We start from the raw sequence: 21,415 nt of genomic DNA on the forward strand, positions 1-21,415 counted from the left end.
CCAAGCCAAACAAACAACGATTCGAGCTCGGCTCGACAAGTTAGGAGGCCTGGAATGATATACTCGGCATTTTTGCTTGTTCAAGGGGTCACTAATTGCTATAAATCTGGCAATCTTGCTCTATTGAAAAGAAAAAGAAGAACACACTCGGCGATCTTTGCTTGTTCAAGGGGTCACTCTTTTACAGAAAAGCGCAAACCTCAGCCTCTCTCTCCATTTTGCTCCGTGTTTCTGTCTAATTAATCTGCAATGGGGGACAGTCAATACTCATTTTCTCTCACCACTTTCAGGTACTTATTACTTGTTCACTAATTCATCCATCCATTGCGAAGAACTCAGTGGGTTAATTTTTGCTGTATTTTTATCTAACATTTTGATCTTCAAATGGTGTTATGAAACAGTCCTTCGGGTAAACTGGTGCAGATCGAGCACGCTTTAACTGCTGTTGGTTCTGGCCAGACTTCACTCGGCATCAAAGGTACTTCAATCAAGTCTTTGTTTTTGTTGAATTAGTTTGTGGTTTTGGCAATTTAAAGATGTGATCTTCATGTGTTTGAAGCAATTTGGTTGCGAAGTTCCAAATTCGGAGCTATTGGGTGGAGATTATGTCATAGAGGAATTCTTTTGTTGTGAGTTGTTGCAGTTTATGTCATTAGGGGAAAAAATTATATTCTGTTTTTTGCGGGTTGTTTGCGAAGGTTGAAGGAAGGCTTGATTGCTGAAGTGTGGAGGTTTTGTTTTTGGCATTTTTGGTGGTGCATTTGGAAAGAAAAAAACCAACAGATTTTCAAGGGTGTTGCAGAGTTCGAAATTCTTTTTCTTGACATTCGTATAACTGGAGGCGAGTAGTCCAACATTAGGTTCTTAACGATACTTGTTTTTTTTTTCTTTTAAATGATTTTGCAGATAAGAATCATAAGATGTTACATGATATAGAAGATTGTCATCAAATGTCTGACCTATGTTGTTCCTACATGGGCAATACACCCTTGGTGTAATATCTAACATGTCTATTTTGTCGAACAAATTAACAAAAAGATTTAGATCACCTTTGATTCACTATTTTCGGGCTTCAAGAAGTGATTCAATTACCAATTTCCTTTCTTCTTGTTTGGTTCGACTCCTCATTAATCCATTATTATTACTTGATGATAATGTATTCCACCAATTTGTTATCTTCTCCTCTTCCTCAAGTTACAAAATCCATTACTTGGTGTTGGTGGTGATGGTTACCATTCGTTTCCATCCCTTGGCTTCAACCATATACTCAATAGAAGTTACCATTTTTCTTACCATTCCCTTCATCTATTTGTTTTCATTCCCTTTCCATTCCATACTTGAACCAAATGACTCCTCATTCCACATATTTTGTACCCAAACAAGCTTTTATAGCAAACAATTGTTTTCATAATCCGTCAGGATAAAGAGGAACACTCTTAAATTTGAAACCAACTCCCAACAGAAGAAGACTCTGCTGGACCTTAATGCTGATTTAAGGTTTTAAGAGAACCTTTTATGCTTCAATAGTTCAATGTGTAGTCATGAGTTTGTATCAGGCATCACTTTTGAATGCCTCCGATTGGTAGTGTTAGATGAGAATATTAGCTTTCATTTAAGTTTAAGTCATGCATATTGGAGTTGAAATGAAGACACTTTTAAAAGATTTTTCCAACAACTCCTCAAATTAGCACCCAGACTAATGATGAGAGTCTAGTGAGTTCTCTCATATAACCGAGGTATTACATTTAGATAATAGGATGTCTGTTTGATTTTCTTTAATCATATCCTCTTTTATAAAACATGAAATTTTAATGAGATGAACGTCCCAAAGAAATTGTTTAGTCTCAGTGATTAAAATGGCGCAAGTTTGGAAAAAAAAGTTATTTTAATTCGATCCCAAATCCAAGTTTTATGAGCTGAATCCATTGCTCTTCTTTAATTTTTTTTAAAAAGAGGGAAGGGGATAATTTATTTTATCTCTAATCATTAGTAGTCCCTTTCCATATCCCAACTAGATGAAAAGAAGTTTCTAATTCTCACGGTTTGTGGTTTTTAATATTCGGAAAACAGAATAATTTCTACACTTCAATTATAGCTGAATGAGACAGGCTAATTATGTATCGATTTCTTCGTTCCAATTCATTCAACTCATGAGTTATGTTTTCTTTCTATAAAGTAGGATTTTGAGTATTTTTAGTCTGCTTGAACTTTGAAGCATACAATATTTAAGGATATACTGTCTTGTCTGGTGGTTGCAGCTGCTAATGGTGTTGTTATCGCTACTGAGAAGAAACTTCCTTCAATCCTTGTTGATGAAGCATCTGTAAGTAGTGGTTAACGTGTAAAATCTTTCAATTTATTTCATGCTCATGTTGTTTGATATGGTCTATAGATCATTCCAGTTTGTATCAGCATGAAAGGTATTGCCTGACTTCTGTATTTCTTCAAAGGTCTTATCATCTAAAGAAAAGTTTTGGTCTCAGATGACCCAAATTTGGTGTTTGTTTCATATTGTACTTGGTCAATCTGATTAATTCTTTCCGAGCTGTGAAATTGGTAGATTTAAATGAGTAGTGTGTACGAGTCCTTTATTGCCTGACCTGTGTTTTCCTTCAAAGGTCTTGTCACCTAAAGAAAAGTTTTGGTCTCAAATGACCCTGATTCGGTGTTCGTTTCATATTGTACTTGGTCAATATGATTAATTCTTTCCCAGCTGTGAAATTGGTAGCTTTAGATGAGTAGTGTGTACCAGTCCTTTATTGACCTGGAAAGTGGATGAAGACTCTGTTACCCGGACTCGGCAAATTTTGCCAAATACCGGTGTCGGTACGACACGACACCGACACCGGTACGAAATCCGTGTCAGATCCGGAAAGTATCACTCGGACACGACCAACCCTAGATTCAGACCCTAGAGTTCGAATGATAAGAATAAAAGAGAAGAAGAAAACTCTTGAAAAACGTCATATTTAGGTTACTTAGATCTAGGGTTTGTAACTTTACATCTGAAAATTGAAGAACTAAATGTAGATGGAAGAGGACAAATACTTAGGGCTTTAAGTTGTCATTGAGAGGCGAGTAGATTCATGGTGGTTTCGTGGTGTTGAGAGAAGCTTCCGGTGGCTTTCATGGTGGCTGCATGGTGGCTACCCGTCTAGGGTCTCTCAGATCAGTTTGTCTTTTGTTTTGGGCTTCTGGCTTATGGTTGGCTGTGTTGTTTTGTAAAAGAAAAAAGGGGATGTAGACGTGTAGTCACGTGGGGGGACTCAAAAAACAAGTTTCAAGTTTTTACTTTTTCAGTTTTCTTTTTTATTCTCCTGTCTCTCTCTCCCTTTTTCTTCTTTTCTCTTTCTTTTGTTGTGAAAGTACTTTTGTACTTTCTTTTTATTTCCCTCTTACTTTCTTTTTATTTTCCTTTTTATTATGTAGATTTAAATTATTGGATTTTTTTTTTTTAGATTATAAGATATTAATTTCGCGTACCCGTACCCGTGTCCAAATTTCGGACAGAGTCCCCGTGTCCTGATTTTTTAGAAGTGTCGTACCGGACACTTGGAACCGTACCCATACTTGACACTCCTAGACGAGTCCAGGTAACATAGGATGAAGGTACCAGTCCTTTTTTTTTTGTTTTGGTCTCAAATGACCCAAATTAGGGGTTTCTTTCATATTCTACCTTTTCGATTTTATTTATAGGAATGTGAGTGAACTGTCAAGGTTTGCCTGGGCATTGAGCTAGTCTTTGTGATATGTCAAACTTATTCCCTATAAGGAGGTGTCAAATGTTCTTTGCTGAGCTATTCTAGAATGTTCTAGAACTGGATGTTTTAAGAGTGCCTTTCTTTTGGTAATGTAGACTTTGTATGAGGTGGATAAATCTATTTGTATAAGCTTATTTAGTCTTTCTCAGCCATTGCTGATGTGGAGCCTAACCTGTAGGTTATATGGCTGTAAGTGGTAGGAAGGATAATCACTTTCCTCCTTGTCATTTTAGTCTTTGATGATAAGTGTATTTCAGTAATATCTTTTTGGTCTTGGGTGATGTTTGCACCTAGATCTCCAGATAGTTTCGGTGTTAATAGTATGTTCCTTGTAATGGTGGTGCTTCGCCAATAAGTTCCATTTTTGGTGGAGAAATCATAAGCTTCTTTATGCCTATTTCTATATAAATCTTTTTGGCTACTGGTTTATTGTATGATTTGCCTAATGGCATGGAGTTTAGGTGGTTGATACAGATTTCTTGCCATCTCTATTTTATCAATCTTTGTATCTTGAAGTGATCTACTGGTGCATGTAAATGACTTTTCTCTTCATGCTTCTTGTGTAATATTATAGTTCTTAACATATGATATTTTCTATATTATTATTGTGCTATATAAAAGGTTCAACATATGTATGTGAGTGATTTTGTAAAATTAGAGATTCAATCATTCAAGTAGTGGTAAATTATAATAGTTTTTCAATATAAGAAAAAAAAAAGATAAGAATATAATAATAATGGAAGTGGCTCGTAGATACATGTTTATTTATGGTGCTCTGTATCTGATTCTGTGTGCCCAGAGTGGGTGCTTTATGTGGTGCTTATTTATCTTCTTGCTGTCATGCATGTCTATTTTATGAATAGTTAAGGTATATGTTTAAAAATTGCAATGGTGATGCTTCTGTAGCTTTGTTTTTACAATCTGTGTGATTTTATTGAAGGATAGGAAGGGAAGGGAAAATAAAGGAACTATATTTTATATGTGGTCTTAAGTTTCTGAGAGGAGATTGATTTTGTTTAATAATATGCTACTTGTTGAAAGTAACGACAGATTTTTTATATATTGTCCAAAATCTCGGAGGCAAAAATTGTTGAAAATCTGTTTTTATTTTATTATATTGAGGAAGTGAAATTTGAGCTTATGATAGGATGCATCCCATTGAAGAAGGGAAATTTATAGAAAAGGTTTTCCTTTCCAATCCTCTCCTTTCCTACCAGATCTTATGTATTTTCTGAAACTAGACATTGGAAAGTGACTCATTTCCTTTATTTTCCACCGCTCCCTATCATACACACTGTTAAGGATCTTGCCCTTATATGAATTGATGTTTATTTCTGCTAATCTTAAGCATATTTTATCTCTTCCACCCTCATTGTTGCATTTAATTTCTTGTTTATGTATAAACATATAAATTTCTTTGACTTCAGGTTCAAAAGATTCAACTTTTGACGCCTAATATTGGAGTTGTCTACAGGTTAGCTTCATCTGCTTATGTCTTACATTTCCAATTCCCATTATGTTGGAGTTATAAGTTGGACTTAATGCAAACCCCCCTCCCCCATGGCTTGATCTTTATCCAAATCTACAGTTCTTTTTGACTCTTTCTTTTATTTTTATTTTTTTTATCTATAGTGGTATGGGTCCCGATTCTCGTGTTTTGGTCCGTAAAAGCAGGAAGCAGGCAGAACAGTATTATAAATTATACAAGGTACCTTCAGTTTTATTGATACCGTTCTCTGTTGTCTGTGTGCGACTTCAATTTCCTGGTCCTGCAAGTTGTCATTTGGTATCCCTTTTATGGTAATCTTGGGCGGTTTCTTTGTGCTAATACTTTCTTCTCTTTAGTTATATGATTACATCTGGTTCTTGTTTATGTTTTAGAAGGCTTTTTTTAAACTCTTTGATTTTGTAATGAGCTGTTTTACATGTTCAGGACTTTTTATCCTCTTTCACTCTGTAACTTGTGTTTATTGTTTAACGAGTTCTTTCCTTTCTTATTTTCCATGATCTAGGAATGATTTGTGCTGTTAACTACTTCATTTATTTTTTATATTACATTCTATTTGAATATTTTTACCGCGATGATTGATGTTTCTGATCAAACATGTTCGCTCAATGTTCTCTCCACGTCATGGTTTGAAATATATTTGACTTAATGACTCTGTTGCCATTGGGCAGTCCTTCCTCCCAATCCATTCTACTTATCGTCATATGTTTGTTCAATGGTCACTAATGTATTTGCAAATTATGTGTTAGGAACCAATCCCTGTTACACAACTTGTCCGGGAAACTGCTGCAGTTATGCAAGAATTTACTCAATCAGGGTAAGATTTTTTCTTGGACTACTGTTTACGCCAATTACAGTTTTGATGATTTCGTTATGAAATACTACCTCTGTTTTTTTTCTATTGCAACAAATGCCTTTTTGCACAATTATTAAGGAAAGAGGAGAGATAGTAAAATTTTACCCAATTGCCCATGCTTTTTGCATGTGGGGTAGGTAAAGTGAGGATAAAATGGTCAAATTGTCCCAAAACCTCTACCAATAAAGTAAATGTTGCATCTAAATAAAAACACCTAAAATGGAAATTGTTGCAACTAAAATAAACAAAGGAAGTATTAACAACAGTATATTCCAGTGTATTATTCATAAAATTGTTATTGTTGTTGTTGCTAATATTCATTTAATTAAATATCTAGTTAGTAGCCCACTTATTAGCACTTGGAAAAACCATGTGCTTGGAAAAGAATATTGGAGAAACACTACTATGAGTAACTGGTCTATTATTCATATAATTGGGAAAGTGTATGTGCGTGCTACCCATAATGTGAAGGGAAGTTGGAAACTTGATAAACTTAGTGGCTATATTGAGGTTTAGAAGGATAGGATAATGGGAGCCATCCTACCAACAACACAATAATAAGTCCATATTGCTTGAATTTATTATTCTTGCTCTATATTCTCATTTTTGTCTCTTCCACTACCACTTCTTGTAAGTATCTTAAGGAGTAGATTTGATTTAGCCTTTGTTGTAATTTTCATCCTTTCATCGAAGGGAAATAGTTTCTAAGGGGTTTCTTTCATTAAATAAAATAGACTTTTATAAGTTTTATTACACTTCCAATTGTTGTCACCATTGGGTTCAATTGTTCTCGTCAGCATTTCTCTGACTATCTTTCTGAATTCATTGCACTTCTAGCCACGCTCCTTTGCCCACCAGCGATGAGTGTGAGATTCTTGTCCTGGGGGGAGGGGTATACTTCCATTGGTAAGCTAGGAAGTGCTCTTGGATGCTGTAATGCTGTGAACAGAATGAGTTGAACTGGATGCAGAAGTCTGGAGGTATATGAGAGAGGAGAGGTTTTGTTCTGTTCCATAAATTCCAATCACCCAATTACAGAAGTCCTGAGTGTATTTGTACTCTCTTTAGCTTAAATCCATGAAAAACAAGATGTTCTAGAATATATTCCTTCTAGGCTGCAAATCTTATATATTTAGAATATACAATGTTGTTGAATTGACTTCCTACAGCTGTTAATCAGTCCATTTTAGAAGTCCTCCATATTTCATGTCATGCTCTTGTTTTCTGTCTGTTAAATTGAGGGGTACGATGCAGTTTCACCAAGTGTGCTGTGCAGCTATGCTCCATCTCTGTTTCCCCTCCATCAAATAAAAGAATTTGGAAGAATTCTGTGCAACTGTTGTGCCCATGAATGAATTAGTAGCCAGTATAGAGATATTAAAGAAGTATATGGCTCTGAAAGATCTCGTCTGATCTTGTAACACAAATTTTTATGTTGAAATTGCATCTATCTGTTTTAGTTGCTTCTAGTCCATTAATCTATAATCTAATATCACACCCTTTTCTGAATATGCAGAGGTGTGAGACCTTTTGGAGTATCTCTTCTGATTGCTGGATTTGACGAGAATGGTCCACAATTGTATCAGGTACTAAATTAGTGTTTTTTAATGCTAGAAGTGGTTCATATTTGATTTTGTATCTGAATGTCTACATTGTTTATGTTAGTGTGGCATACCCGAATAATTAGGTGGAATTTTCATAATTGTTTGATTGCGGCTTTATATTAGGGATATATTTTAGAACTGGAGATCCATTTTGATATTTTGATTAGATAAAAGAATTGTATTAAAGGGACACCAAGGGATTGTTGACCACTTGACGCTATAGGAAAAAAGTAGGTTACTGGGTTAGGGTAATTAATTTTCAAACCTCTGTGACACTTACCAGTAAGATGTTTAAATAAATCTCAGATGCTGACATTATTCCTTAAAGGATCATGTATGATTATCTACTATCTCAGGGGAACGATAATCGATATTCTTGTTGCAGTACTCGTCTCCAATTTTAGGAGATCCTTGAAACTTAGATTTAAAAATTGTAGGGTCGGGGTGTTACCCTTAAATTTACAATTCTTTTTTTCTTGGAAGGAACTTGCAATGCTCTAAAGAGTATGTTCTTTTGTCATATATTTCTGGAAATCTTGTATTGCTTAGTTTAATTTTGTATAAGTAAAAGAACTAATGTCGGCTTTGGGCTGAAAATTCTTAGTCTGTGTTTTAAGGTTGGTCTAGACATCGTCTAGACGCCGTCAAGGGAGTCTCCTAGGCTCTTGCTAGCCGATAAAAGTAAGCCACGAAAATTTCCCCGTGACAAGTTTTCTATATCTATGTAACACAATCTGCATATCAGAAACCCTGTGAAAGAGTTCGACAAACCGATAACGTGGAGAAATTTCACTTAGCTAAAGTTTGTTTTATGATTTATAATCTCTGTTTACCTGCTGTTCATCTTGCTTCACGTACTGGCTGCTAGCAGCACCTATATTTTGTGGTTTTTTAATGTTCAGTCTTTCTTTCTTAAAAAATCCTTTTTTTTGGTCAGTCTTGTACTTATCTGATTAAATTTTAAACCCTTACTTCTCTATGTTGACTAGGCTTTTAATTATACTAGTTTCTGTTAGGATCTTAGCATTTTTCTAAAATGCTCTATATTTTTTCAGGTGGATCCCTCTGGTTCATATTTCTCTTGGAAGGCATCAGCAATGGGAAAAAATGTTTCCAATGCAAAAACTTTTCTTGAAAAGAGGTAATGAGATATTGATTTTGTTGACTATGCACCATCTTGTGCAGTGTTCTGACTTTCTTTTCTCATGTTAAGAATATACGCAATCTATCTATTGGGTGGCAAGAAATTCTCTGTTCCCGTAAGTTTATAAAACCTACAATTAGTTCCAACAAGTTCTAATTAATATATGCAGGCACTTTATAATTCTAGATAGTATTTATGAGGCTGTACTAAGTATAAGAAGTGAATGTTTATCTTAGGGTAGCGTAATTACTATGAGGTCTTGCTGTAGCATCTTGAAAAGTATATCACCACGTTTTGCTGATGGAGGTTTAACATTGAGGTTTAAGTCCGTTTGGATTTCTTAAAAGTTGACCGATACTTCATATGAGGTCATGCTTTAAGGCCGTCCATGGCAGGTTCATATATTTCATTGACATATCCTTTTATCTTTTAGACGATTCTTTTTTAATTTAATATTTGTTTTAGTATAACGATCACAATTAATTAGAAACAACCTTTGAGATATGGTTTATTCTTTTGATCCACCTCAATCTTTTTTGACAAACAAGCCCGATCCCCAAGCTAATAGTATTCATCTATGTTACTTGTTAGATCTTCAACACTTGGACATGGAGTATGCCAACATGGACACTTCATACTGGGCCGATATCCTTGAATTTTCTTAAGCCCATTTGGTGTACTTGTGTCCGATTGAGTACCCAAGTCCAAGTTATATAGGTTTTTGATTAGCAATACCAACATATGGCAATTTCTAGCTTAAAAATGACATGATTTAACAATATTTATCCTCAAAGTTAATGAACCATTGCAGTGATGAACCATTTTTTCTTTCTGAAACTTCTTGTGGCCGGTTCACTAAGTGAAGACTATTACCAAGGTAGTTTCTTGTAAAAGAATTGAGGTGGTTAATTTTTCTTAAGCACGATGTGTGAATGCTGGGCTCACACTAATTACTCTTAATGTTATGAAAATAAATTTTTTAACCCCCATCCGCAGCAATAATTTAGTGCGGTCTTTTGGTATCTGCATATGCTCCTATGCAATGTATGAAGTGTATTTTTTAGTAATGAAATCATTTAAGAACGATCAAGAAATATGTATCGATATTTAGTTGTACATGCATGCACACACATATCATACCCTCTTTTTTTTACCCCAGGTTATGGCATTTGGAGATTTAAAGTTTATAAGAATGCTAGGAATGAAGAATTGCTTTCTGGATGCAGGTATACTGATGATATGGAACTCGATGACGCAGTCCATACAGCAATATTGACACTGAAGGAAGGGTAAGAAAGCGTCCAGACCTTAACCTCCCCGTTCTGTCCTGTGTGTAATTTATATGGGTTTTTAGTTATATGCATTTGCCAGATGTGTTATACGGTCGTGAGTTGACACGAGAACACTAATAGGATTGTTCTTGCTGCATTTATAGTTGAAATAGACTCATGTAGTCTTCTTGAAGCTCTATTAGATGCCGCCTTTGAATTTGTACTCTTATCAATTACTATTGGTGATTTGGTTCATTATGCAGTTTCGAAGGCCAAATATCTGGGAAGAACATTGAGATTGGGATTATTGGCACTGACAGAAAGTTCAGGTGTGCATTCTCTTATATTTGCCTCGTGGTTTAAGTCCTTCTAAATGTGTTGTAATTTCTTCCCCTGGAGAGCTTGTATACTCTGAACTGTGAGGCAAAGCTAAATACCTTAATCTAGCTAAAGTATGGTGCTCTGTTCCAAAATGAATTCTAAACTTCTTGCTAAGTCTAATAATGTTGATGCTTCATTTGTCAAAAGTTAATAATGATTTGTGATTTACGTGTGAAAAATAATATTTCTAGATCTGTGTCTTCAAATGTATTCTTACAAATTTTGGTAATATTCACCCGGCTAACTTAATGGTGAACGTCTGATTTTTGAATTAGAAAGACAATCTCCCAAATCATTGAAGGCATATTGTTTATCTTGATTTATTTAAATCAGCAAATGGTTTTAATATAATTATGAAGCGTCTGAAACTTTGGCTCGATGATAGGCAAGTAATTGATTCGATATTGTGGAATTGTGGATAGATTATGTTTGGTTCATTAGAAATAAAGCCTAGATGAGAGAAGGGAGTTGCAGTTTAGATTTCTTTTAATCTTTGTTGTTTGAACAAAGTGGTCATTCTTCCTTCTCACATTTCCTTGAATGGATTGCTTTCCCAGATCCCCCCACCCAAGGGAACTTTCATTTCCGAACTTGAACTTTTATTCTTTTACATGCACAACAAAGTGGCTTCTTCCTCTCTCATTGTTCTTTCAGTGAAAACAATTCCTCAACACCCCGCAGAAGCGAAAAACTTGCATATTCTAACCTCGGGTTATCGCTGATGTACACGTACCTTTTCCTAAAAGTCTAATATTTTGGAAAAATTTCTTCGAAGTGGATTTCTTTGTGCTTTGAACTTTTTAGAACTTCTGATATGTATCAGCAAGGTTGTCAAAATCGCGATTCTACTTTAAATCGGAAGGGTCCCTCAGAATTGGATCGTAAAATCGTAAGATTCTACGAATTTTGCAGGAATAAGATTATATGATAAAATATGTAAACTATTTACCCATTTTTCCAATGGACAAAACTAAAAATTATATTTTAGCTGTCATAATGATCAAATGAGATGAGAAAGGATGCCATCAATGGAAGAAAAGAGGTAGACATTGAAAAATACGATGAAGATAAGTGTTCCTTTGTCCTAAGTCATAATCATTTGCGATAAAGTTAAACAGATGAAAGTTAAACAGCAATATTCATCAATCTTTTTCTTCTTTTTCAATCCAACGAAAGATGTTTCAGCTCCATCAGAAACTGAGCAAATGAAAATCATTATAATAAGTATGATAAATAATCTGCATCTTCTACCCGAATCTATAATAAATGACTCAAAGAAGATATTACTTTTTTTTATTACTTCCATAATCGAATGGCATCACAGTCCAATTCAATCAGTTAGTAATACTTGTCAAGTTCTCCATCTTATCATTCAATGGTTACCACCACCTCGCACAACACCACAATATTTGCATCTTACCTTTGTAGGATCAACATTAAAACGAGTCCCATACAAATTAAGCCAAATTAACGAAAATTAATTACAAAAAGAAACATCTCCAAACACTCGAATGAAGTTCAGTACTTAAGAGTCCAGACTGCACTACTCGAAGGAGATCAAAAGAAACGAAGCCAAATTAATCGGAAGTCAGGGGAAAATCAAAAATTAATTAGCAATAAAAAGAACTATTGATAGAATTATTGATTAGGAGATCCCAGAAAGCAAGAACACCTACCTCATAGCTGAACAACCAAAGAATAATGGAAGAAGAATCAAAAACTGAAGAAGAAACGAAGGAGAGAGAGAAACAGATATTTGGTGTGTGCGTGGCTCCATGCAGCTAGATTCGTGTGTCCGTGCATCTAGAGATAGATGTGAGGGTGAGATCTTATGGGCCTGTCCCATTTATTCTAATACCCAGGTACCCAGCTATATAATTCAATATAAGGGGCCAAAAGCATAATCGGTAAAATCGGTAGAAAATCGCTATTCTACTGATTCTACTGATTTTGTGCGATTCCACATACGATTTTCTTCGTTTACGATTCTATGTACAACTTAAATCTTTCAGCCCAAATTAGATCGTAAAATCGTGCGATTTTACGATTCAAATCGCGAATTTGATAACCTTGTGTATCATTACCGATACTAGCTTAGTTCCTCATAATCTTCACTCAATTGAAATACACTAGAACTTGACATGTTTGGTATTGTAATTTATGAAAAAAAAAAAAACTCATGTCAATGATAATGAGAATCCATTCCCAAACATGTCTTTTTCTTCATAATTGTGCATTACCATCCATTTACCACTTTAGATGAGGCATTGAGTGGGATCGGAAAATTGAGAAGGAATCACATGTTTGGGGATGATATTCATAACCATGGTAATGAGTTAGGGACTTTCTTTGCAAATTACATCTGATTTCATTGCCAATACCACCATTAGTACCACGTACGAAAACAGGCTGTAAGGGTTCCAATTAAAATTCCAAGGCTTACTCATCTAGGGTATATGTTAGGAGGAGTATATGCTGATTTGTTCTGGCTTCTCTCACTTAAACAAATTAGAGTACCTTCACGTGCAAGCAACAAGGTCTCGCACACTTCAGCACAGTGCCATGCTAATTGTTTTCGATGATTTTTGTAACACAGTCCCATATACTGTGCTACAAACTCGACTATTAGATAAAATAAGAAACCAGACAACTCCCAACATGTAGAATCCTCACTTTAGGAGTAAGTTAAAAGCATAGTTAATCTTAAGAAAGCAAATGAAAGATAGTTGAGCGGCTTGAGCTCAATTATTCACATGGTCTTAAGGAGCTAGGACTTTGATCCACTTCAGCTTCTTGACCGCCCATCCAGTCCAATTTTCCTTTTCTTTCTCAGGGTGTCGAATAGTGTGTGTGTGGTCGTGCCTTTTATTTCCTATTATCTTTGCTGTTCTCTCCTCTTTTTTTATTTGTTTTGGGTGAAATTGGAGGGTCAAGGAAGGCTGGACAATGCAGGAAGAGATTGAATAGTAGGAAATGCAGTGGAGTTCTATTGTTCATCCCGCCTTACAGCAACCTGTTAGCTAGTATCACTGTCCTCTATGTTTGAGATGCAACTGACCTGAATTCGCATCCTATCTAATGTTTCGAGCCAGGATTCTTAACTGGCCTTTGTCCTGTATCCCATATTGATTCTAGCAAAGGCTTTTTGCTCTCAAGGTCAAGTACAGGTTTATCAAACAAAATATGCACTTCGTTGATCATCCCATCTATGAACAGCTAGAAAGCTTGCATTGACATCCTTGTCTAACCTAGAGTGTCTGGCAACAGTGAGTATTTGTGATTCCCTGTCCATCTGAGAATGCTCTTCCTCAGATGTTTGATGCTTCCCTTCCATAGTATGATCTATTTGTGGTGCTATTTTGCAAGATTTTGCAATGACTGGAAGTAGTCTACTTAAGATGGGATCCTCGGGAAACATTTATTGAGTACGACATTCACGAGAGAATTTCATCTTTTGCTGGGAAAGTTGCATATTTGCAGTGCGCTTAGATCTCTATTCCTCTCCATTGGTGCTCATGTTTGAGCTGAATACTCCCCTTGTTTTTTGCTCACGTCTGGCAGGGCTGCCATTTCTTTTGTATATATAATTATTTATAATGTAGTTCTAACTATGGAGCGGAAGTCAATGTGTTTATCTTTCTCCTAGTCTACTACTCAAGCATGAATTAATTATCTTTTCAGATGATGAATTTTTTTTATGTTGTCTTCTATATTTGGAGTCCTCATTTTTACTAAATTTTTATGGTCTGTATAATGGATGGTATATCTGTCTAAAAAGTTTTTCTAAGCCTCACAATTGTGTTTACTCCACTTGCAGAGTGCTAACTCCTGCTGAAATTGATGACTACCTGGCTGAAGTTGAATAAACATCATTTTCAAGTAGATAGGGTGATTTAGGTCTGGAAGTGATTCAGCATTATGCTCTCTGAGTTCCTTGGGTTTCACACCTAACTGTTTGATATGTATTGCTGCTGTTTTGTTGGTCATATGTAGCTGTGATTGTGAACTTTGAGGACTTGAGAAGTGATCTATACAGCACGGCAAACCAGCATGTGCGACTTTATGTGTAGTTTTTCTTGATGATATTGTAATGTCATAAGAACCTTGTTTCCTATTTGATAGTAGTATTACTTGTGCGGCTGCTTCCTAAGATTAAATTTGCAGTGCCTGAGTTTTCTTTCTTGTTGAGCAACTTAGAAGGCAAACTAAAAGATTGTGCAAATTGTTGCAAGAAAACACATCCATTGCCCGGTCTTGAAACAATTTTGCATGATACAATACAAAATCAGCTATTAATCACCTTACAAATTCTTTATGTCATAAGCTAGTACGAATCCACATTAAATATATAATTTTACAAGGTTCCATTTTCTGAGAACAATGTAACACTGGAAACAAATATTAGAAGAAATGCCTAAAGTTACCGTTCCCACACTATCCCGAAACCAGGTACGTCCTGTGCGAAGCCTGCCCTAGGTTAGCATTTCCCAACCTACTCTGGCCTCACCTGTGGCCACCGAATAGGAGTTAAACATCTATTCTATATAATACCCTGGCGGTGCACAGCCACACAGACAAGTCTAGTTACTCACACCGTACATATGAAGTTTGGTTATTCACGTCTTTTGCATAGGCAATAGCAAATTATGTGCGTGAACTCAATAACATACGACTTCACCACCTATAGGTAAATCATTTTAAGAGAACTATGATTGTGTACCAAAAATTTATGTGAACCAGCAGGCTTACGATGAAAGGTAGGATATACCATGATACAAAACGCAGATACATAACAAAGCAAAAATTATCTGGGTTTTTATTTTACAACTCATAATCGAAAACGAAACACGATTTACGACAGTGAAAGCCACAAATGGACAGGAAACTGTACAGACCAAACAGCAAATTCATTCTACTCAAAACCCATGATCATTTCAGTGCCTAGGCTCCTCATCAACTTGGGTACCTTCTTAACCTCGAGTATCTTCTCCTCTTTCTTGGATTTCGACTGCTCATCCTCACCTTGCTCCTTTCCCTCTGCCTTGGGTTCTAACCTCTCATCAGCTGGAGCAGCAGAGGGAGAAGGGAGTATAACAGCTTCCAGCTGAGCATCAACAATCTCGTAGTACCTGTCCTCCGTCAAACCAAAAGCAGTAGCGAATTCTGGTCCCCGCATGGTTCTTAAGATAGAGGAAGCACCAACTAGGAACTGAGGGCGGTTCCTATGGGCAGAAGTCGTAAACCCAAAGAACTCAAACGGCCCAGTCCGAGAAGCAATCTGGCAGAAGGGGAAGTATCTCGGGATCCAAAACACATCACCTTCTTTTACCTTAGTGTTCATCGCAGAGGTGCCATTAGGGAACACGACTTGGATAGTGCCCACCCCGCTTAGGACAATGCCGTATTCTGTAGCCATGGGGTTTACATGGGGTGCCATCATAGAGCCCTTGCAAGATAGAAAGGAACACATGAACGATGATGTTGATCAGTATTTCCTTAGAAAATGGACGAACTATGCTAAAATATGACTCCAATCTCCATTTAACCATCAGGAAATCATATGCTTACAATCATCTCGCATCTTATACTTGGCATTTCCCCATTTCTGGGGAGGCACTTCTTAACTTGCTTTGTGTTACCCTGTTACACTGCTTTACTTGCTATAACTATATGCGAAAGTCACTACAACTTAACTAGATTACACGAATAGATAACTACGTTACTACTTTTTATCATACCGATAACTATGTTTCTACTTTTTATTATACCTCAAGTACCTGTTTATTACTACATGAATATATACACTTCACAATATGTTTCAAGTCATGGAAGTCATGTTCATAATACATTTAGCGGAAACTTTAAGTCTGACATAGGACTGAAATGGCTACCCAAGGAGCTCTTTACTCAATGAAAGAAATTGCTAGTATCACATTATAAAATGTCTCTCTCATAACCTCAAGTAAGCAGTCAAATGACAACCAACACTTTTTGGGATAGATAATTTATCGCATAAAAATTTAGACAAACAAGATCAATTTACAGCTATTTAAAGAAGAGCTTACCGCTGTCAAGTTGACTAGGTAAACTCCGATCCCGGATTTCTTAAGTGGATGATATTCGTGCTTATCAACGGCAATACTCCAGCCATAATTGTTTCTGAAACTAGGATCTCGGTCAAAAAGATTGTACGAGTCTGGACTTGAACCTGTTCTTGTATCACCCCTTTTTCTTGTATCACCCCTTTTGTCCCCTTTCTTGTTTTCAGTCCCTAGTAGTGAACCAAAAACGTTCCACCAAGATCTCTTTGGCTCTTCTTCTTTCTCTTCACCAGTACCTGCATTCGGTGTCACCATCTTCAGATGTCCGAGCCTCTCTTCCTCTTTAACTTTCAGAAAATTCGCCCACAAACTAGGAGTATGGGTTGGATCAGCGTATACGATTGGTCCTGCATCTTGCCCTGTCATAAGGTCCCTTAACTCTCCGATGGATACCTACAAATTCGTATTTTTCATAAATTTGACTTACTTTTTTCGGACCAAACTAGGGACACAAAGATAATATGTCTCAACAATGTTCTTGCTGCATCTTGTACACAGCAAGCAACATTTCATATCATGCTTCTAAAAAGTTCTTAAATTACTTCTATAGCACCGTACAATGAAGTTTTGCAGTTTCAATAAGATACTTTGAGGCTAGCAAATGCTAATAATTTCACATCATCAGGAAAAACTCCCTACTTGCAATACATAATTCATGAACTTCAACCAATTTTTTCACCAATATGTAATTTTGTTCCCTATCATGTGAAATCTTGTTAGATTATTTTCATATGTAGTTTTACATTATCAACTTGTCATAGACAACATTACGCAAGTACACTCTGATGTTCCTTGCAAAAAAACTATTATAATCTTATACTTGTGGCGCGTATTTCGATCGATAAGACACGTGTTTGAAGCAAAGCGTACGAAAGGAAAAAATTTCCGAGGTTTCACACTGGCAGATCGCTACAAAAATAATCAAAGATCCTAGAGTTCACAAAAGAGTAGATTGAAAACTTAGCTAGACAAAGATTGCTCACATTGAAGGCTGTTGAAAGCGTTTGAGGATCGAATCCTGCAAATACTGTTACAGGGTTTGCTCCTCCTCCAACAAAGAAAGACTGCAATGATTTCGTACTAATTATAAGCATCAAACGGTATATTAAGAAAGAATAACTATGATTTTGAATTGAAACGAGACATATAATTCAGTTAGGAAAATATGCACCTGAAAAGTACCAAAGCCCAAACCTTCAGAAGGGTCAATGCTGCAAATGATATGAAGCCTTTGGGTCTCCCCCGTGTTAACAATATAGAAAGTTGAGCCAGCCGGTATTCTGTACACATCTCCCATCCTTAGTTCCCTTTCTCCTAGCTCATCATTGTAGATCAATCCAACTTTTGCTTCACCTATAGATTCAAAAGGTCAAGTTTTCCATTCTAGACATGTATGCAATATCAGAATCACGCCATTCCATAATGCATTAGCAGAATTAGACCATTCCGTAAGTAGTGAAACGAAAATAAATTCATCAATGCTAGCTTTTCTTCATCTTGTGCAACATACATATTCAAATTTTTACATGGTAAACTCTAATCCTCTTATAAATTAAACTAATATCATTGAACTAATTTGGATGGTTAGCCATATATTAAATTTAGTAATACTTGTACTAACATGCTTGATCATGTTGGGAGCACATGAAGAGGAGGATGTGAGAGGGATAAATTTACCCGGGTGTAGAATGGGCACTCGATGTATTCTTTAGTCCTTTTTGCCTAGGAACTTCTAAAATTTTCGTAACATATATGATATAAACCGTGAATTAATTCAATGTGACTTCGTGATCCATAAGTTGAACTTATGGCCTCAAACTATATCTATTCGGAATCTTATTAATTTTAAGATGATATCTGACAAGAATATATAAGGCTTGCACTAACTACTATTTTTGGAGGAGAGAGCTTACACATCGAGGGTTCATGATGTGATAATAGCTAATTTAGTTGATAATTAAGGTCCTATACCTGATTGGAAAAGTCTCGTAGGAGTGATACCATTGAATCAAATCGACACATAGCCTTTATGGCTCTATACACAACAAAACAAATCAAGGATCCATATTGACTACATATCAGCTAAATAACTAAGCTGAGGTACAAAGACATGTGTGATATAGGGGTGATTTAGTCGGAAAGGAATGATAAACAGCTAACAGAGCGCGGACATCTTGCTGCCCACATGTCACATGAATAGTAAAATTATATGATGCCTATACACTGTTAGTAGGTTTAACACCCCTCTATAGTTGGATTGCATCTCTATGTTCAAATAGGCATATTTGCCTATGTTATTTCCGTCCGAACGGACGAATAATATATTATCACACTCAAGATTTACTGTGAGAAAAATAACTCTCTCTGTTTGCTCTATTTCCTTTCTAGAAGGATAGGGAGAGCGAACACTTAGAGAGAAAAGAATTGCGGTTTACTTAGAGAGAAATAGATTACCAAATACAAGATGGAGCAAAATTTTGGGACGGATTAGTACAGAGAAATGAAGCAAATATTTTGAGACACTTCCAAAGAAGTCCATTGCCACAAGTTTTACTATATGTTCCTACACTTTATTTTTGTTTGAAAGAAATATTTCCTACAAGTTCTAGTAACAAACTAACAAAGTCAAGAGCAAGGCATTGAAGTGAAAACAAGATAATAAAATTATGGGATTTTTTTCTTTCCAAACTCCCTTTTTAAGTTTTTGCGAGAGACTAGCTTATAAAACTATAAGCTTAGAATAGGAGGTGAGTTACTCTACCACCTTAACCTTAACATATTATATATGTAGGAGTTATACCTAGATGAATGTACGAGATATAATTTTGAAGAGAATCATATGATATTTGCATAGGGTGGAGGACGGTATTAGTAAGACATTGAAAAACAGTAAAGAATACCTCTACGTACGAAGAGAATCAAAGAAGAATCCAAGTATTGAGGCACAAAGAGAATCATATGATATTTTTGTTTGAAAGAAATATTTCCTACAAGTTCTAGTAACAAACTAACAAAGTCAAGAGCAAGGCATTGAAGTGAAAACAAGATAATAAAATTATGCGATTTTTTTCTTTCCAAACTACCTATTTAACTTTCAAGTTTTTGCGAAAGACTAGCTTATATAAAACTATAAGCTTAGAATAAGAAAGGATGAGGAGCTAGCTCATGTGGTAGAGCACTCCCCTCAGATCTCTGAGGTTGGGCTGACTTAATTTCCTAATTAAAAAAAAAAAAAAAAAAAAAAGCTTAGAATAGGAGGTGAGCTACTCCACCACCTTAACCTTTACATAAAACTATATACAACTATAACATAAACATAATTATATATGTAGGAGACTAGGAGTTATACCTAGATGAAGGTACGAGATGTAATTTTGAAGAGAATCATATGATCTATTTGCATAGGGTAGAGGACGGTATTAGTAAGACATTGAAAAACAGTAAAGAATACCTCTACGCACGAAGAGAATCAAAGAAGAATCCAAGTATTGAGGCACAAAGAGACTACGTGGTTCCAAAGTTAAAAAGCCAATATGAAGAGGTCTCTCTCATAAAGTCTTCCTCCATACCCTTTAACCACCCTCATTTCTCCTGCTTCTGTGCTTATCACCTTCTTTGACTCCTTCAGTAAAAACATTTCTCCCTTTCCTCTCCTTCCAGGCTCATACGGCTCCGGCCGAGGCCCATATGGCTCCGGCTGAGGCCGCCTACGTCTTTCTTCTTCTTCTTCTTCCTCTTCTTCCCATCTTCGCCGCGACGGCCTTCCTCTTTCCTCCTCTTCCTCCTCCCAGCTCTCTCTCTCTTGCCGGTGTCGCCGCTCCTCCTCGGCTGTTTTCTCTCTCCTCCTCCAGTCCTCTTCCCTGGCTCTCCTTTCTTCTTCCTCGGGAGATAAGCCTCTCTCTCTCCTCCTCTCACCATAAGATTGACTCACCACCACCTGCATTGCATAGCACACAAGTAGTGCCACCAATACTATACCTTTCAACCTTCCCATATTAATTCTTTCTCTTTGGTTTCGCTCTTTAAGTTTTTTCTGCTGATATGTTGTTGTAGTGGGTTTAGACAAAGAAACAAGAGACTCATCGTACAACTGCCTTATGTAGGGGAAATTTGGGAGATTTTGAGGTGACACGTGTCACTCATGCAGGAAATAACAGGTTATGGTGGCAAGTTTTTACCAAGGACACTAGTTCATCATGAGTAGGGAATTATATTTCGAAAAACTAACGTGCATTTTAAATATCTGCTTCTGGAATTAAGGGATTTAATTATATATTATGTACAAAGAAATTTTGTAGGACAATTCAAACTTGTGGCTCTCTTCCCGTCAAAAAAAAAAAAAAACTTGTGGCTCTCTCTTTGGCTCTTTTTGGGACTTTGTTAGGAAATGAGGACAACAGTGCGCCTATACAACTCCTTCACTGCAGGATTTGGCTTTAACTTATAAGAATCTTGCTAACTACAAATACTTATTTATAGAATTGCCCATCCACTTTTACTTTATATTCACTTAATATGCGCTTTAATTATGTAGTTTTAACTTCTCACTCTTGTTCAGTCATTTTTAAAAAAAGTTTCTTTTATGAATATGTCAAGTTACTTTCTATTTGGAAAAAGTCCTAAAATCTAGTAGTAAGAGTTTTAAATTGAATTTTTATAAAAGCATTTTGATCATTTTCACAATTTACATGTAAAAATTGATAATAAAGTGGTTTAATCACCAATAGCATATATTGAAGTGACTTGTCAATTATATAAAATTTTTAAATAATCTAAATTTTAAAAATATA

General features: G+C 36.0%; 2 protein-coding genes across 2 annotated transcripts; one reads left to right on the forward strand and one right to left on the reverse strand.

Annotated features, from left to right (window-relative positions):
- Positions 1–83: 83 nt before the first annotated feature.
- Positions 84–14,706, forward strand: LOC104903270 (proteasome subunit alpha type-2-B). Its single transcript, XM_010691290.4, has 11 exons — positions 84–290; positions 402–478; positions 2,259–2,323; positions 5,189–5,235; positions 5,394–5,469; positions 6,018–6,085; positions 7,641–7,710; positions 8,784–8,869; positions 10,099–10,161; positions 10,407–10,472; positions 14,342–14,706. The coding sequence occupies exons 1-11, from the start codon at positions 250–252 to the stop codon at positions 14,388–14,390; spliced, it is 708 nt and encodes a 235-aa protein (XP_010689592.1). The 5' UTR covers positions 84–249; the 3' UTR covers positions 14,391–14,706.
- Positions 14,707–15,269: 563 nt separating this feature from the next.
- LOC125491572 (vicilin-like seed storage protein At2g28490) lies at positions 15,270–20,715 on the reverse strand. The gene is given in 6 exon segments (XM_048635783.2): positions 15,270–15,970; positions 16,590–17,018; positions 17,609–17,689; positions 17,797–17,978; positions 20,077–20,173; positions 20,176–20,715. Coding segments are annotated over 6 exon segments (1,767 nt in total). The 5' UTR covers positions 20,620–20,715; the 3' UTR covers positions 15,270–15,436.
- Between the last annotated feature and the right edge of the window lie 700 nt (positions 20,716–21,415).

Source organism: Beta vulgaris, chromosome 9 (genome assembly GCF_026745355.1).
Source record: "Beta vulgaris subsp. vulgaris cultivar EL10 chromosome 9, EL10.2, whole genome shotgun sequence".
Taxonomy (NCBI): Eukaryota; Viridiplantae; Streptophyta; class Magnoliopsida; order Caryophyllales; family Amaranthaceae; genus Beta; species Beta vulgaris.